The sequence below is a fragment of the Varanus komodoensis genome, unplaced genomic scaffold, assembly GCF_004798865.1.
Source record: "Varanus komodoensis strain SLA01 unplaced genomic scaffold, ASM479886v1 scaffold29_1, whole genome shotgun sequence".
Lineage (NCBI taxonomy): Eukaryota > Metazoa > Chordata > Lepidosauria > Squamata > Varanidae > Varanus > Varanus komodoensis.
Genome location: NW_025335759.1, coordinates 9810097 through 9828702, shown reverse-complemented (window position 1 = coordinate 9828702; position 18606 = coordinate 9810097). Strand labels below are relative to the sequence as shown.

The following is an 18606-nucleotide window of genomic DNA, read 5'->3' as shown; positions in this document are numbered from 1 at the left end:
ACCAAATTCTGTAATAAAAACTTGGTGCCTAATTCCCATTATTGCCTTTGAAAATCCTAGCCTTCTTATCTAATGAGAATCCCCATTAAATTATAACACTTTTCATTTGTTTCATTAAAAAACCCAGGAAAAAAGGGGAAATTACATTTTAATAAAGGAAAAAAAGTTGTATAGTATGATCCTAAATTAAATCAACCCACCCCCTCCCTGTCCAACCCCTTCTGGATCCCAAAGAAAAAGAATAAATAAGAATAAATAAAAGAGTTTTGAAAGACATTCGACCAGACACAGAAGTTAGAAAAGTCTGTAAAAAGCTTTGGGTGAAGCTAGGACTGGTGATTTTTGGTGTGAGATTCATTTTCCCCTTAAGGATTTTAAAGGTGTTTTTTTTCTTTTTCTTTTTTTCTTTTTCTACAAAAACAAAACAAAACCTATCCCCCTTTATTTGTTTCCTGTCTGGAACTGTCCAGGAAACTAGAAGATGAAATAAAGAGAAATCATAAAAAAAACATTTCAAATAAACCACCGATAATCACCTTTTGCAAGGCATTTTGTTCTTGACCTTGGAGAGGAAAAAGAAAAAAGGAAAAACAAAACCAACGCCAAAAGTTTGGGGAATTCTTTTTGGTTTCTTCCTTTGTCCCTTTTTGCTTTGCTTGTTTGGTTGCTTTGGGTTATTTTTGGTTGGTTTTTCGTTTGGCTGTTGCTGACATTTCTTAGTTTGGTTTTTTTTTGTGTTTTGGTTTTTTTGGTTTCACTCGTCGGTCTTTTGTACGTCCACTCCTTGCCACCCCCGTCGTGTCAGGAGAGGCAGTAGGGGTGCTTCTCAGCCCTCATTCTGTCTTGGCATCCGGCTCAGTGGATCCGGGGCCAGCTTGCCCCAGAGTCTGCGCCACGTCACTGGAGGAACTGCATGAGGAACAGGAGGAGGAGGAGGAGGAGGAAGAGGAGGAGGAGGTCAGGGTGGGGGACTTGCTGGGCATGGAGGCAGCCACTGCCGCGGCTGCCGACACCAGCCCCACGCCTCCTGGGGCAGCACTCAGCAAGGGCAGGCCTGCATGGTTCAGGAAGAGCGGCGCGGTCACGATGCTCTGGCTTCCGGTCGTGCCTGCACTGGTACCCAAGACCAAGTTACCACTGGCATCAAGGCTGGTAATCGGCAGGCTTCCACCACTGGCCAATGCTGCACGGGAGGGGAAAAACATGGTTAGGACACCTTTGCCCTGGCTGCTGGGCAAACGTGCAGCCGGCCCAGGAGAACGGCGGGGAGCTGTGGCTCCCCTCGAGGGCCCATCGCACGCCCGACGTTCTCCGGGACCTTGGTCTGCAGCATCCCGAGCACACAAATACCCACCTCCCCCAGCATACTGCAAACCGGAAAGATGCATGGAGTGCAGAGAGGGTGGACGATGGATGATGAGCAGGCATGAGGTGGAGGATGCATGTTATGGGATACAATGCCTTCTGTTATAAGTCGGCTGAGGATGGGATGGAGACACGACCTCAGGAGGAAGGAGAGCAGGTTCTCGGGGACTCCACTGGCTTGCCGGACTCTCACACCTCTGCACCCGTTTGCACACGGCTCACAGGCATCCACACCCAGACGCGTCACATGCCTGACGTTGGAAGGGGCGTGTGGAGGCCTCCCTTGGTGTTTTAGGCCAGGCCTAGTTCTAAGCAGGAGCTGCAGCTCTGTGCCGCAGCATATGCGGTGTCTCCAGAAGGCCCAGGTTAAATGTCCTGCACCTCCACTTCAAAGGAGCTCGGGTTTACGCCTGGAAGTACCTCTGCTTGCATCCTTGGGGAGCTGCTGCCAGCAAGGACTAGATGGACCCCCGGTGTGGCTCACAACAAGGCAGCTTGATCTACGCAGTCTGTGACCCATCAAGTTAAACACCAGCCCACCCGTCATATGCCGTGGCTGGACAATTCCTTGTTGTGTCGAGGAATTGATTTCACTGTTGTTATTATTAGCAGTGCACGGACAGAAATAGCCACACACCGGAAAATGGCTTCTAGCTATGATGCAGGCAATCGGGTTTCATGAATCTGGCATCTAATGTTGGCTAAAGGACTGACACATCAGAACAGACTGGAGATGAGTTAAGCAGTATTGGCTTATTGAGATTTGGCTTTCATTTGTCTCATATATTAACAAAGAGTTGCAAAGCTGTGCCCTTGGCCATTTCCCGTATCTGTCTGGATTTTTTTTCGTAATTCGTTAAGCAGTCACATCAGGACAAAAAGGAAAACTCAAAGCTGGTGATACAGTCTGATCAATTTCCTAGTCCAGTGAGCTAAAATAAAGCAGGTGCCTTACATCTCCCTGTGACTAGAGAAAGCAGAGTCGCGTGTCAGTGGTACAACCTGTGTTTTGCACACAGCAACCCTGGTCCAGCCCCAGTATCTTCAAGTCAAAGCAGGAATGCTGAGCCTTTTCCAGCCCAAGAGCCAAGTTCAACGTCAAAAAAGCTGAAGTCGCAAAATGCCAATGCTTTTAGCGTAAAGCGCTTACTGCCAGTAACTACCCCTTAGAAGAGGCACTTCCAAAAGAGAAAAGAGGTAGATGTCTTCCATTTTCATAATTATGCAGGCTGCACATTTAGCTTTTCTTGGCACAGAATTTAGAGTTTTATTCTTTTAATCACAGGGTGTATATGCACAGTTCTGCCTAATTTCTGGGTTCTTAGACATCTGTCTGAATACACGGTGGCGAGTGCCGTCTTAGAAAACGCTCTCTGTTCTGTGTAAGAGGAGGCGGAAGTCCTCGTTTCACGTTGTGGCTGCCGCAACCCGTGTGGGCATCATCTACATCGAAGGAAGTGCACTAACCTGCAGGCTCCATCTCACAATTAAAGGGAAAGGTTTCCCCTTGGCGTTACGTCCAGTCATGCCTGACTGTAGGGGGCGCTGCTCATCTCCCTTTCCTGGCCGAGGGAGCCGGCGTTTGTCCGCAGACAGTCTCCGTGGACACGTGGCCAGCATGACGAAACACCAAAGTGCACAGAACGCTGCTACCTGCCCACCGAAGTGGTACCTTTTTCTCTACTCGCATTTGCATGCTTTCGAACTGCAAGGTTGGCAGGAGCTGGGACGGAGCAATGGGAACTCACTCCGCTGTGCAGATTCGAACCGGCGACCTTTCGCTCAACCAGCCCAGCAGCACAGCGGTTTAAACCACTGCGCCAGCTGCAGGCTCCACCTCACCATCAGCCCATGCCAAACCACGCCCCCCCCCCCCCGTGTTGGCCCCTCCAGGCTCTCTCCAGCCGCTCCATGCCGTGCACACGCCACCCACGCTCAGAGACCTCGCCCGTGCATACAGACAAGACGGCTTCTGTGCAAACACGCTTGCGCTCTCGTGCAGACAGACTCGTGGAGGGGATGGCAGCAATGGCGTCATGTCTGGGTTGCTTTTTCACAAACCTTGTATGGTGGCCAGTGGGTTGGTGGCCATGAGCGCTGGGTTTAACCCTGCATTCACCCCTAGCACTGTGCTTCTGAAATCAAACCAGATGCAGCCGGTTAAAGCGGGGCGGGGGCAGCCTGCGGCGGAAATACTTGGGGGCACGGCCAGAGCATGGCAGGAGGATGCGGCCAGGAATTCCCTCAGGGAGCAGCCGACGTGGATTCCGCTGTGAGGTCCAGCTCCCCTACCCTTTTGCCGAAGTGGTGCCCCTCGCAAGACCGGGTGCCCAGAAGCCCCTCCCCACTGCCGCTGCCTCCGCCTCCACGGGACACGCCGGGTCGGAGTCCTCTTTCCACAGCCCAGCCCAGCAAGTGACTGGAACCCGGGCAAAGACCCGCCACTTACCCTGTACTGGGATTCAGGCCCTGCAAGCTGATCGCCGGGTGAGTGCTGCCCTGCGGACTGGAGTTTGTGCTGTTGCTTGGGGGTGGCGTGACCGAGTTGAGGGTGCTGCCGCCTGCTCCCACCGCTGTCCGACTGGGGGTCAGGGAGCAGACTGTTGGGGACAAGGTAGTAACTGCCCGGGAGAAAAGCACAGGACGCAGCGGTTAGGGGTGCAGGACGGGACTCGGGCGATCGGGGTTCAAGTCCCTGCTCAGCCATGGAGCTCACTAAGGGTCTTTGGGCCAGTCACAGACTCTCAGCCTGCCTGCCTGCCCCACAGGGCTGTTGTTGTGAGAACGAGAACCCTTCTTTATTCACTTGATTAAGTAGCTAACTGAGTGGGATGCTGTAACGTGGTGTCCTGCCACAGCGGGGGGTCGGACCTGATGGCCTCCTTCGTCCCTTCCATCTCTACTATTCTATGGTAAGAGGAGAAGGAGCTCCCTTGAGTTTCTTGGAAGAAAAATGGTGGGATATGAATATAATAAACAAACAGTTTATAATCTGCCAAGCAGGGGAGCCCTAAACTATGGTGTCCAGGCCACCAACCCCAACTCTCCCCTAGAGGAAGGGATTCAAGGGGCAGCAGAGAAATGCATGGTGATTCAGCCAGAGCCACTCAGGAGCATGATTTTGCTATGCTTCCCTCTGCCCTTGAAAGAAATGGCAGGTAAGATGCAGCCACCCCTTATGTTGCGCTGGGTAAGCAATAGAAGAAATGGCCTCCAGTGGGAGAAATATCGGCACTAGCCAAGAGCTGCACGTTGGTGCCTTTGCACTGATCCTGTGCCGGAGTGCAACTGGCGCTGTTTGGTGATGGAGCGAGCAGTGCAGCTAGTCGTGGTACAGTGAAACCCAGGAATCAGGCGGCAGGACGCCTGGCACAGCCAGGGAGGACCCAGAGCCCCGGCTGCCTCTTCAGAGGCTGCCTCCTTCCCTTCGCCCCAGGAGGAGATATCTTGGGGCGGCTGGGGCAGCAAGGACTGCTCGAAATGTTCCATCCTTCCCCTCATTCCTATACATCAACCGCAGCCCCGATCCATCTCGACAAGCTCAGCATCTTAAGTTCTCAGCATCCCATTAGCCAATTGTGCTAGAAGGATGCACAGGAAAGACAACTACCTGTTGTGCTCAGACTACTGGAAGCCTGGGAGAGGGGCAGACTTGTGCCGGTGCCGGGGCTGGTCACCTGCGGAAAAGCAGTGGGAAATGAGGCTGTCACAGTGGACAGAGTCCAAGAAATAGGCTCCTCCCCGAACCCAGGAACCTAATCTACTGGGGATCATGTCCAGGAGGAGTAAAGTGTATGAGGCAGGGAGGGAGAGAGGGAGGGAGAGAGGGTCTGAGTGTATATGCAGAGGGCAGGGAAAGCTTTTAAAAGGACAATTGAGGGGCTAAGCACAAATGTCGTAACTTGAGCACTGAAGACAAAGAAAGAAGGTATGTCCCAGATGGAGTCGACCCTCCAGTCTTTTGACTGTCACAGGAGTCCATTCTTTCTTTTATTCACATGGGGTAGTGAGAGCAGGAGGAAACGGGTGGGCCTTGCACCATGCATGGGGCTTCATCCGTGGAGAGAGAACTGGATAAGCAGATGCCACCATAGGGGAGGTCAAAGAAGGGAAGGGAAGGATGACAGCAGGGCTTGTACGGGGCCTAGGAAGGGATGCCTAACAGCAATGGAGAGATCCAGGTTACGTGCAGAGGGGAGAGGAGCAGACGGCTTCACCTCCGGGCTGTTGTGGAGGCAGGGGTGGGAAGGGGATTCACAGAGTGAGGCTACAGGAGGAGAAGGCACTGTGGCATGTTCCGTAGGAGGGACTGGTGACAATCTGGCAAGGGAGGGACACTGAAATAGGCGCCCCATACGATAAAGCAGCTGCGGAAACACGTGTTGGTGGGGAGGGGGGTGGGAGAGAGAAGATGGGTAGGACTGTACCAAGTGAGGGTTGTAGCCTGGAGGCTTGCCCTGGGCAGGCAACATGGGCGCGGAGCTGCAAGGATTGATCCGCTTCTCCTTCTGGCGGCGGTTGCAGAACCAGACGCGGATCACCTCCTTCTCCATGTTCAGTTGTTCGGCAATCAGCAGGATCTCCTCTGAGGTAGGCTTCTGGTTCTGAAACGGCGGAAGGACAGGCCGGCGTGACGGCAGGAACGCACCGGGGCAAGTGACGACACAGAGCCATGAGACGCACAGGGACGTGGGCGGAGGGGGGGCGGGGGGAGCCCTGCACTCCTTCCGGACAGTTCGATCTCTCCTCAGGCTGCCACCCAGATCGGAGACCGAACGGGTGGGACTGTCTGTCTGCAGGCAGGCAAGGACGTGCTGTTTACGTTGGCCTATTGGTTAAACTGAAGAGAATTAAAGGACTAAGCACAGCTGAACCCCACAACTAATCCTCTGGGACCAAGCGGCAGAGAAGTCTGCCGTGGGTTTGGGGCACCTGGCTTGGAATTGTAGCCCAGCTAAAGTTTTGCTGAAAGGCCATGGGCAAGTCTTGCTCAGCTTTGGTTTCCCTTTCCTGTCAAGTGAAAATAGGTCTCAGGAATCGCTTGGGCCGTTAGCAGGAATTCCCGGCTCCCTCAGAGGCTGCCCCACGCAGGGAAGTCTACAGGGCGGCAGTTTGCAAGCCTTCCTAAGGAACTCTGGAACGTCAGAACTCTACTGCTGTACTGTTCGAAGCGAAGCATCGGCTCTGCCCATTAGGCCTTCCTAGACAGAATACAGGTTGAAAGACTGGGGGGAAACGGGGGGGGGGGGGCTGAGGGCTCACACTGTGCCTGACCAGTCCCCCAGAGTTCAGTAAACAGGCTTAAAGTATTGTCTGACCCTGCCAGGTATTTAGCTTTGTTCCATACTTAATTGCATCACTTCAAAGCAGATATTAAATGGCTGGGAAGCAGTGTGAGTGGGTGTTGTTTTGGAAAGATTTCGGGAGGGGGTGGCCCGAGGCTGCCTCACCGCGAGAAAGCTTTTTTCCAGTGCGAAGCGGACATTGGTCTCAATGCTGGTCCGTTTCTTGCGGCGCCGGCCTGGCAGCCCATCAAACCCCAGGTTAGGACTGCTTAGCTGGTTGGGACTGGGAAGCGTGGAGTCCACCGACATTGTCTCTGCAAGGTGGAAGGAGACACTGATTCGCGTCATCCTATGGCTTGGGACACTTTCACTCTCTCCATTTTCCTCCAACTGGGCCTAGTTCCTACCCTCTTACAAACCTGAACTCTGGCAATCTGAAAATCTTCAAGGCTATAAAATGAATTTCCTCAAAGCCTGGAATGAGCAGTCTCTCCTTCAGCCCCTGGGTAGTTTGGCCAGGTCGGTGTCTTCCCACCAACTCTCCCAAGGCCTGTCTGAACTCACTGGCTCCCCCACACTCTTCTTAAGCAGGCCCTGATCAGAACCAGCCGCAGATCATGGAGCTAGGCTCCCCCTGCCCTGCACAGGACCTCCTCGGGGCCCGTTAATCCTTCACTTTCCTCTCTACCACCCAAGCCTGGCTGTAGCTCCTTCAGCAAGACAAGCCCTCAAATCCTGAACCTCTTCCTCTCTCACCTCCAGGCCCACTCACCATCCACACAACCCCAGCTCGAGGGCTTGCAAGAGCCCAGCTTGCTCTCCCTGAGCTCCTCAAACACGGCCCGGCCCTCCTGCAGCAGAGCAGCCCCCAGGCATCTCCCGGGCCCGCCGCCTCCTCTTACCAGCATCATTGAGCCATTTCTCCAGGAGGGGCTTGAGCTTGCACATGTTCTTGAAACTCAGGTTGAGTGCCTCAAAGCGTGAGATGGTTGTCTGGCTGAAGTCATTTCCATACAGCTTCCCCATGGCCAGCCCCACATCACCCTGTGCAGGATGGGGGAGGGGGGAGGGGAGGGAGGGGGAGAGTTGTTACCGAAAGTCTGTTTCATGATTCCATCAAAACCCTGAATTTTAGGCTGAGAGCAGCTCAGCTGCCGCTGGACCAAACTTTCCAGCCTTTCAGATTCTGAAGTGAGGTGTGTTGGGGGTGTGTACAGGTATGTGCAGGAGGCTGTTTCCCCTGAATGCTTTCTCTAAACTACATACAGATGGGCCACTTCAGCAAATGCAGACTTCCCCATCCGTTGGGGTCCGCTCCTGTGTCTTCGGTGGGCTCTCTGCACTTCCCATTCCATTTGATTTAAGGTGCTGTTTGCAAAATACAAACTCAAGAGCAATATGGCTCCTGATGTTTAAAATCAATGGATTTTCGCCTGAAAACCTACACCTGGAAGAGCAGGGAAACTTGCATTTTGATGACACAGGCATTCATTCAGGCTGTACTCTGCATGGCTTTCTGCATGGAACTGAGAGCACTCTGCTTTCTGCATCAAACTGCTACAACCTGTCCCCTCAATCCACCCCCAGGACTGATCCCAATAAGCAAATTGCAAACCTGACAATGAAGATGGTAACTGCACATTCCAGAGTAGATAAATCAGCCGTGCTCTGTATTTATTTATTTAGGATATTTCTAGGCTGTCCATCACTTTCGTCTTGGACGGCTTATAATATTTAGCCTCTCCGATATCAGAAGAGGAACTGCAGTTTCTAGCGCTCAGGAGGCATCAAACTGCTGGCATTCCTTCTCCATGACAGGCAAAAACAGAGTAAATTGTGCAAAATGGGCACATATTGCTTATTTTCTTATTCTGTACTGTTCAAGCAGGTCACAGAATTAAGGTTTTTTTAAGGGTGTTTTTGGTTAAGAATTGTGATGGCTGCCTTCTCCCACCCAGAGTTAGTCCTGCTCTGCAGAGTTTCGCTTCACTTTCCACACATCCTGGCCTGTTCAAATTAGAAACTTTGCAGACTGGTTAGTGGAGCAAGCCAATGTTTCATATGAAATGACAAGGCAAAAGTGATGCTGCAGAAGATCTTCTCCCAGCCAGACAGGAGGAGGAAAAGGGAGAAGAAACCATGCAGGCTGGAGGCTTCGCTTTGAGTTGATCCAACTCATGCACTTAAACCTAAATCAAAGTTTAGCATTATGTCCAAACCAGCTCAGCGTCTCTATTTGGAAATAAGGCCAGGTCTGAAGTTTTCAACATCCAGAAGTTTGTGGGGTGCATAAAAGATATACTAATTCAAAGCCAGATCAGGAACAACTGTATTTGCTTTGATGATTCCACCAGGTGGCCAAATTCAACTGATTTGGAACATGACTGACTGGGACTATATTCCCATTAAGAAGTCAATACGGTTGTAGCTCTTGTCTTTTGCTAGCAGTGGGCTAGCCAAAAAAGAGGAGCTAGGGATTCTTTTTTCCTTGCATGTTGCAGTTGTTCACAGAAAAGGAGTTAGTGCCGTCCTGAGGGAAAGCAATATTCTACTCATTCACTGCAGCCGAGTCTGAGCCAAATATACCTGCGTGAAACCCAGTTTGATACGCCGCTGCTTGAAGGTACGGGCAAACTGCTCCAGCTCCTCCAAGTCACTGGGCTCCTCCGGGTGTGACGGGGTCTCCAGGCATTTGGGCGTCTGCGAGTGAGCGAGGTGGGACTCGGGGAGGCCAGGCCGAGTCACTTGCTGGGAGGGGGAAGAAGCCACAGGAATGGCACCAGCACAATCCAATGCAGCAGCAGCAGAATAATGATAACAGATTAATTATATCTCGATATATGACTGTATCGTGTATACTACATTAATTGTATATTAAAATAATATTATATATTATACATTCATGGGTTAAGCATTATATATTATACATTATAATATATAATATTATAATTGTACATTCTGGATATCCATAGCACTACCTGACCAAATGGAATGGGGGTTACTGTTCACCACCATCCATCAATTGCCATTTCATCAAAGACAGTACTTTAAAAAAAAAACCTGATGTACGGCTGCAAAAAGGAATTCAAGGTTTTGTTTATTCAGAGCAAGGAAAGAAATCACACCAAACTATTTTTATGAATGGCGAAAGTAACCAGTATGGGCAAGTAAAAGACTCAGGCCTGAACTCCTGAGCTGTGAGAGGTGCTCTGTATTTGGTAATGTGAGAAAAAGCCTCGCCTTTACTACGGTTTTGAAAAGGGTATAAAACCTGCCTGTTTAGAAGAAAGCGTGGATCTTTTTGCATCCAACATCCAAAAAGTTTGGATCTTTTATTTTGTCGATCTGTTGGAACTGGATTGGCTTTCAGATCATATTGTTTTGTTTCAGGTATGTTCTATTGTCACAGCATTGTTTGTTCGCTGCAAGTCACTTTTAAAAGAGGAAGATAGCGGGCACGATATGGCAACAAGGGATATCTGCAAGACATTGTTTTCCTCTTCACATTACTGGCCGTTTTACACATTTTACGCTCCCTTCCCCACTCACCTGTGCTGGGAGCCCTGCGCGAGGCTGGTTCGGCAGGAGACTCCCCGGGTTTTGCTGAGGTAGCTGAAAGAGATTTGGTGTCGGGAGCAGCCCTGTGGGGAGGACATGAAAAAAAGAGCTCAGCTCCGGCATCCGTTTCTGATTGAACTCATAACAGAAGCCTGAGGCGGACCTGCTAAAGGATCACGGCGAAGAAAGAAGGCATGCTTGTTTCCAAAAAGCCCCTCCTGAAAGAACGGGGCCCAAACATACCCGTAAGGAGAGTTCCTAGAAGTAAATACTCAGTTGGGTTCCTTCTGGCTGTTTGTGCTTCTGGAAGAGGCTCTGGTCAATAAAGAACGTTTTGCAAGAAAGGTCTGTGGCTCCGAATGAGCAAAGGGAGGAGTCCCAGCTCACGGCAGTGGCCTGGGTTGCTCCGGCCGGTGCTTTGTCTGAGGACACAGCTTTGCTATGCAAAGGCCTTCCCAAGACAGAGGAAGCCTGCACTGGGTGGATGGGGAACTGCCATGCACTGGATTAGGGTTATGGTTGGGGTCCATCTGTGTAAACTCTTAGGGGACACCCCTAGTACATGCTTACTGCAGACTTGGCTCACTCACTCGGAATGTTTGCAACATTATCAAATCACTGTATGTATTCCTGCGGAATTACTCAGACCACAGAAAAGCGGACTTTTAAAAAAGGAAAAAGAAAAAGAACAAAACAATGAAGCAGCGCAACCATCACAGGTATAAATTACCTTAGAACTACTTTTTAAGAGCCATAGTTTAGACATGTGCAGCAACATTTCAAGCCGGTAACTTTATCACCACTGAGGCCTATTTTCACATTTAATTACTGCGATTGTTTAAAAGAAATAGTTTAGTTCTTAAGCTATACATTGTAAACTGCATATTCAAAGAGTCATAAGCATTTGCATAAACAAGGATTATAACACTGAATTTAAAAGAAAGCAAAATCAAAAGATTTTTATCTCCACTGACCTTTTGGCTACTACCAGTTTAGCAGCCTGTTTTGTTTCGCACTTATGAAAAGCATTTTTTTTTATTCACAGGGGCAGGACCAAGCCACCCCTGTGAATAAGAAACCCAGGTAGCTTGTTCTCTGAGTGGCCCAAGGCATGCCAACACACTGGCCGAGGGCTCTCCCTGCTCCTTTGCCAGTCCAAATAAACTGCAAAATGTTCCTGACAGATTAAAGAAATCTTTAGAGGTGGCAGAAAGGGATGGCACGCCAACACTGCTTAGATGCCCCCTCCCACTCCCCCGAAGGCAACCTGGCTTTTGGTTTTCTTTTCTTTCAGTCCAGGGACTGCAAGAGCCACTGTGGTTAAGTGCCCCAGAAAAAAACTACAAAAAGTCAGGGAGTTCTTCAATCCCCTTTTTTTGGACAAGCTGTAGGCTTGGGGAAGTCTTGACAAGGTGAAGGGCAGTGAGAGCGGTCAGTTCAGTGCGTGATATCAAGCAAATCACACCTGCAAACTCCAGGTATATTTGATGCACTGACTTCTGCTTTTTCAGTCCTTTGCCGTGACGCAAATGGGTTCCTCCTTAGCATTATTTTCCTCCCAGCCCCTGCCAACTAAACGCACATTCACCTCCCGAGTCCCCTTGCCTGTTCCCTACTCTGCCTTGCCCTCCATGTGAAACACACAGAAATTGACCAGGTAAGGCTGCACAGGCCAGAAAGCCTGTGCTCTTGTGACAAGCTGACAAATTTTTGGCAATTTTAAAAAACACGGATGCAATTACACAGACCTCAGGGACTGGAAAATAATGTTTAAAAGGGCGGCAACCAGTGGCACTTCCTCCAAAGTGCTTCTGCAGCACCGGTGAAGGAGGAGTCGCTGCCAGGGGGTGGGCGGCAAGTGGCAGGCGTCTGTCGCTGGTGGCCGCATCCCACGGTGCCATGGCTTCCCGGGGCTTGGCCGACACACCCACCTATTGGAGTATGGATAATCCCTAGAGAGAGCGAGCGCGCCGTGGGCTGCCAGGGCGGCTTTTTCCCCCAAAAATAAGCCACCTGTGCAAAGCAGGCCGGCTGCAGGCGATGCAACAGGTACCCACGGAGGGTCCTTCTGCCGGGTGAGCCCAGCCAACGGCCAAGTGCTGCCGTCCTCCAGAGCACAGCAACCCCTTTCCAGTCCTGCTTGCAGGTTGTGGGGGAAGAGGAATGCAGTGCGAGAACTGCCAGGCCAGAGCCTGAGCCCGGCCTACCTCTTCGCATGGAGAGGAGCCCTCCTTACCTTGCTGTCCCTGCTGGGCCTGTGGCAGCAGGAACTGTGCGGGCGGCTGGAGGTGATGCCCTGGGACGAGGACTAACTGCTGGAGCTGGAGCAGCTGCTGAATGTCCTGGAGTGAGAAAGAGGACGTGACCCACGCTGCAGGTTTCGATCTGCTGTACGCCGGTTCTACTTTATCTGGGTGATTTTTACCCCGTCCGATACCCAGTGGGTCTCAGGACAGCTTACAGTTCAGATCCCATAAATACAGAGATACCCAAATAATACAATACAAATGAGCCACACAAACTGAGCATAAAAACATAGTTAAAATTAAACATTAAAATAGCAGGAAAATAAAAAGGGCTTTGCCTGATGCTGAGAAGAATATGACGTTGGTGCCAGGCGGACCTCTCTGGGGAGCGCATTCCATAGCCGGGGCGCCACCACAGAGAAGGTCCTTCTCCAGGTGTTCACACTCCTAACCTCCTTCAGGGAGGGTTCCCGGAGCAGGGCCTCTGCTGCAGATCTTATAGGACAGGTGGGCATATAGGGAAAAAGGCGTTCCTTTAGGGATCCTGGTCCCAAGCCGTTTAGGGCTTTATAGGACAATACCAGCACCCTAAATTGGGCCCGGGCTTCATTTGGGAGCCAGTGAAGCTGATAGAGGACCGGCGTTATATGAGAATAGTGACCAAGCCCCCGAAAGCAACCCATATGTGTGATGCACAGAAGCCACGACGAAGAACTGTGGCTTCTGCCAGAGACGCCTGCAAAGAGCAGGCTAGCGAGGTGCGGAGAAGTCTCAGCCCAGAAATTCAGGGCCAGGGTCTCCCCCGGGTCAGGATAACGCCTGCCAAACCTCTTTAGCACCGTGCCTCCGTCCGCCGTAGCCCAGGCGGTCAACTCATCTCCGGCAACTCCCGTGCGCGTCCGGCCCGGCCCGGCCTCAGAACGGAGCAGAGTGTGGGGGCTCGCAGTGCTGGGAAGCCGCACCGGCCCGGCCCGGAACAGGGAGACTGCTCGCTCCGCCCCGAGCCTTACCTGCGCAGTGAGCTGGATCGGCTGCGACAGGGCGAGCTGCGGCGTCTGGGGCGGGTTCTGCGGCGTGGGCAGCTCGGCCCCAGGCTGCTGCGAGGAGGCGGCGGCGGCGGCGGCATTGGATTGCTGCACGGCGGCGGCCAGGAGCTGTGCCTGGGCCTGCTGCAGAAGCAGCTGCTGCTGGGCGGGCATCAGGGCCGTAAGCTGGGCGGGCGGCGGCAGCAGAGAAGCAGCGTGCGGGAGGAGGCCGCCAGGCGGGCGAAGCAGGGGTGGCGGAGGGAGAGAGGAAGGGAGAGAGGATGAGAACGAGAACGAGAACTCGCCCGGACGGAGGAGGAGGAAGACGCGGGCCGGGCAGGTCCTTTCCCTCCTCGTTCGCAGAGGCACTGGCAAGCGACTCCTCCGGGGACCGCAGCTCCTGCAACGGTTAGTCGCGCCAAAGAGCAAGAGGCTCGCCCGGTGGAAGAGCAGAAGAAGGTTGCAGCTGCTTTGCTCCTGGCGGAGGCTCAGAGGCAAGAAAAGCCGGGGAGAGCCAGCGTGGCGTGGAGGTTAAAAGCACGTGCAGAATTGGGCTGGGGCTCAATTCTCCCCCTGCATTGCCATTGCAGGGCACACAAACATAGAAACAGAGCGATTCAGAAGGGGCCTCCCAGGCCATCTAGTCTGACCCCCTGCTCCGCTCATGACATGCCTACCGTCCCCATCCAGCTGTTGGCAGCCCACCCCATTTTTCCTCTGCCTCTTCCAGTGGACAAGGAGAATCTCAAGAGGGGTAGCTCTCAAGTAATCAATTAATTAATTCTATTTATATCCCTTTTTTTCCTTTCAAAGGAGCTCAAGGCAGGATACATAATTCTCTTCCTTTCAATCTTATCCTCAGAACAAACAACAACCCTGCGAGGTAGGCAGGAGTGAGAACCTGTGACTAGCCCAAAGTCTCCCTGTTGGCTCCAGGACTGAGTAGGGACTAGCACGTGGATTTCCTGAGTCCCGGTCCTACACTCTTCACCACTACACTGTACTGGCTTCGAGATAAATATATGAAATGCAGAAGGCACCCTCTAGAGAGAATTGCCCTGCTCATCTCATCATGACATTCAGAACCAGAGCCCCAGGCCTGTCTGCAGGAGCTGTGATCTCACCCAGCTTCTTGCAACCACATGACAGAATGCTCCTCCAGGCTGTGAGAACAGCCTTTATGTCACCCACATCCACAGCACCCCAACTGAAGAGCGGTTTCTCTCCCTGTCCACAGTGCCTCCTCCACTTACCCCAGCCAGCTGGCTGCCAGCTAGCATAAGCTGGGCCTGGGGCAGGTGCGGCTGCTGAGCTGCGGGGGCCGGAGCTGGCGCCGGAGCTGGAGGCATCTCTGTGGGGTCTTCAGCTTTGATCTGGAGGGAGACGACGAGAGGAAAAAACATCAACACAATTCCCTCCCCAGCTCTGCAGGGCAGCCGTCCTCCTGCTTCAGCTGTTGCTTTCTTCCGTGGCCTGGCCTGGATCCTCTTAGGTACCTACCTGCTCCCGTGTTTCTTTCCAGTGATCCTAGCCTCCTGTTCCCTCACCTTGAGAAAAGAAGTCTCTAAAACAGGGAGAAATACTTCGGGTTTCTCTACATGGGCTTTCAACCTGCCACTTCACCCAGGATTCTGCTTCCAGATTCTTGGTGAGATTAAAATCAGTTCTTTTCCTCTTGGGTGTTTTTCTTTTTCTGCCCTTTTGTATGTTCCATCACACAACCACAAGTTGGCATTGCAGTATAGTGGAACTGTGAAAATATGGTGCTTCTCACTCTGGTTCATTCCATCAAATCCAGATAATACTACGCTCTCCTCACTCGAAAAAAAGATGCAGGAATGCTTGGAAAAGACAGGAGAGGCCCTGGAGGAAGATAATGTTGTATAAAGCACAAGGAAACGACTGTGAGTGAGGAATCGCAGGCACACAATAAATGCCATGTGTAGAGACACCCACAAAAAGAAAATGCAGCAGTTTTAAACCGAAACCTTAGTGAGGCAGGCTGAGATGCTCATAACCAGAAATATAAGAATCCTCTTAAAGAATGCAGATGGTGGCTCGGTCAGGATTGTGCATCCACACTGAAGCAAAAACTTAACATTGCAGACCAAAACAAATCCAATTCTGCAACATGAATTCATGGTGCTCAATGAGCGCCTCTGCTTGCTAATTCATTTTGCTGCTGCGAACCACCTGGAAGGACAAAGAACAACGCAAGACACCAAAATCCCGCCCACTGACCACTGGAAGTTGATGCTATCTCTCTGCCGCATCGCCGCTCGGCTTCCTGTTTTGCAGCCAGGCCTGGGGTTCAGGGAATTCCCCCCACCACCCAACCTTGATTCATGAGTTCCTACCACATTGATAACAAAAGTGCGAGGCTGTTCACAGCCCTGCCCCACCCAGCTTTTTTCCTTTCAGATATATTATTTCGATCTTTCCCCTGCATGACCACCCAATCAGCCCCGTCGGCACATTTACAGCGAAGCGCTTTGCAATCCAAGAGGTGCAAACCAGGGATCCTTTGCAAGGCCACAGGAAGATGCCATTTTTGGTTCCTGCCAACGTTCAACTGTTAGCATTGATGCGTCTTTCAGTCTCTGAAAGAGGCAGAGACTGTGGTTTTGTCGTTTTTTTCCCAGTTTAATCTGTTTATCAAAAGGCAGGGGATTAATAACTAATGATGTCTTTAACCTTTTCACAGCTCCAGCCTGATGACTCTCAACCCAGCAAAACCGGTTTGACAAGAGATTGTTGAGGTACGGTTTTAAAAATGGCATGTGGAAGACCTCCACCCTTCTACCTCCAAGTCTCCAGAAAGCAATTATCTGTACACAGCCTTAGATCGTCCAAGTCATGTATATTTTGGGCTTTGCATTGGTACCTGCTGAGGGCACGAGGCACTGATCATTTGAAAACTACACAGGTATCGCCTTGGTCAGTAGAAGCCACTTTCCAGAGGAAGAGAGGAACTGAAGGGCTCCTCAGATCAGACTCTCCCCGAAAGACAGAAGTGTCACCTCCGACGTACTACCCCCACACCTGAGTCTGGCTGTAAAGGCAGCGATGGGGAAGCTCCTTCCACCGGAAGGGTGGATTAAATCTTGGGAAGGCCCTCAAGGGCCACACGGCAATGGAGCCCAGAGCACAGTCAAAAAGGCCGGGGCCAAAAATTATACCGACAGGTTGCACCTGCCAGTCAGTAATCCTCAGAAGAGGCATTTCGGTCTGTTAGAATGCGGAAGGATACACAAAAGTTGAAGCCGCCCAGCGACTGGCGGTCTGAGGAAGGGGACGTCCAGAAGGCTGGATGGAAGCTCAGGAGAGCAAAAGCAGCCCTGAAGTTCCTCGGCTCTAGGAACCTCTAGGAACAGGGGTTGGACAGAATAGATAAGACATCAGTAAATGTCTCGGGGTATGTGTGTTTGATGAGGGATTGCTGCCAGCATTGGGTCGTGGTTAGAGTCAGCTGCGGCCCCTCGCCAATCTTCCAGGGAAACACTTAAGCTCTATGTTTCATGAGGAGGCCGAAGTGAGGAAGACCAAGCCAGGGAGCTTATGCGATCAGCTTCCAAACAGAACCACGTGCTCCTGCTGGGGAGCTGTTGCTGTTGTAGTTGGCAGCTTGTTGTCTGTTTCAATACTTTGAAAAAATTCCAAACTGCCTTGGGTGTTTTGATAGAAGGCACATGCAAGACAGACAGACAGGACTGGAACTCCCTGGATGCCCTTGGACCGCAGCCTTCCGGCCTCACCTACGCTGCTGAGCGGTTGTCAGGATAAAAGTAAAGATGGCAGCAGGTGGAGGGAGAAGAACCATGTCTATCACCCAGGTTCCTCATAGGAAACAGGATGCAAGTGTAGTAACTTAACTAATAAGTTACTAGTAACTTCACTAGCAAAGAGTCCTGTAGCTCCTTAAAGGCTAACCATTTTTTTAAAAAACACTTCACCAAAGTGGCAACACATTTCTTAGTTTTTAAGATCCCAACAGACTCTTTGCTGCTTTGGTCGCAATGGACTTCCATGGCTGCCACCTCCGGAAATTGGGCACTGGAAGCCTCCAAGTCAGCGTTCATCTCGGACACTTACCTTGGTGCCGGTGCTGGTTGGGGATGCGGAGAATGGGGAAGGTTTGCTCTGCTGGGTCTGTGACAGGAGAAACAGAGAAAGGAGATCAGCACGGACAGGCTGAGGACGCCCCCCCCCCCCACACACGTTCTACCACAACCGTTTCCCCAGTGACTCTTTCCGCCTTGTGCATTTCTCACCTGGTGGTTTGTGTCAGGTCCATTTCGTTCTGTATCTTGAACAAAAGAAGAAGAAATCATCACAGAGACAGCCTCAAGAATTCTTATCCCCAGTATGTACTGAACCACTTCTTCACAGGCCTCTGTGCCCAAAAAGATCCCAGGCCCACACCAAGCCTTTCAAACTGCTCTTTCTTCCCATCCCCTCAGGACTTGGCACGTTCCTTGCTGTTTGCGGTGGCTTGCTGGACTTGAATCCCAGCCATGAGGTTTCTTACGGCAAGGCAAGGATACCCTTAAGCCGGCAAGGTCTTTTTTGCTTTTCGCTGAAGTCCTGAGCTCCACCAGCCAAAGCAAAGTAAAAAAAAAACATGGCTCAGGAAAGAGAATTAATGAACAAGGTGCCTTGGAAGACCTGCTGAGCTGGGGAATTTGTTCTCAGTACTACCACTCAAGCTCAGACAAGAATCCTTTCACACATGCCTCTACCCCTGCTTTCCCCAAAGCTGCCTTGATTTCAGAATCTTGGTTTGTGCTTTTCATTTTCTGTGATGCTCAAGCATCGAGAGATAGAAATGCTCGCTCAGAGATTTACCAGGAAATTCAGTCTCCTTTCTGCCTGTCTCTGTCTTATGCCCTATTCTACTTTATAGACTATTCTATTTGTACTTAATATTTATCCTCATTTCCACATTGCAGTAATTTTTAGGATTCAGTTTTTTAGTCTAAATGGATACTTGCTTGTACATGTGTCTGTGTCTGTTGCTGTTGCTTTAGAGTTGAGCAAAACAAAACAAAAACCCTCTGGAAGGCTCAATTTCTATGTTTGTTGCTTTATTTATTTATATATTATTTAATTTGTATACCACCCAATAGC

At 51.1% G+C, this 18606-nt stretch overlaps 1 protein-coding gene across 1 annotated transcript in view; it reads right to left on the bottom strand.

Moving 5' to 3' along the window:
* Positions 1-689: 689 nt before the first annotated feature.
* POU2F2 (POU class 2 homeobox 2) overlaps positions 690-18606 on the bottom strand; it is a 28006-nt gene continuing 10089 nt past the window's right edge. The window contains exons 3-15 of the mRNA XM_044435082.1: positions 17751-17785; positions 17572-17628; positions 14733-14852; positions 12445-12550; positions 10200-10291; positions 9237-9398; positions 7553-7694; positions 6816-6964; positions 5793-5969; positions 4976-5042; positions 3815-3986; positions 3427-3500; positions 690-1183 (exon numbers count right to left, since the gene is read on the bottom strand). Coding sequence (XP_044291017.1) covers positions 834-1183; positions 3427-3500; positions 3815-3986; positions 4976-5042; positions 5793-5969; positions 6816-6964; positions 7553-7694; positions 9237-9398; positions 10200-10291; positions 12445-12550; positions 14733-14852; positions 17572-17628; positions 17751-17785 — 1703 coding nt within the window. The 3' untranslated portion in view covers positions 690-833. The remainder of the gene's footprint in view (positions 1184-3426; positions 3501-3814; positions 3987-4975; positions 5043-5792; positions 5970-6815; positions 6965-7552; positions 7695-9236; positions 9399-10199; positions 10292-12444; positions 12551-14732; positions 14853-17571; positions 17629-17750; positions 17786-18606) is intronic.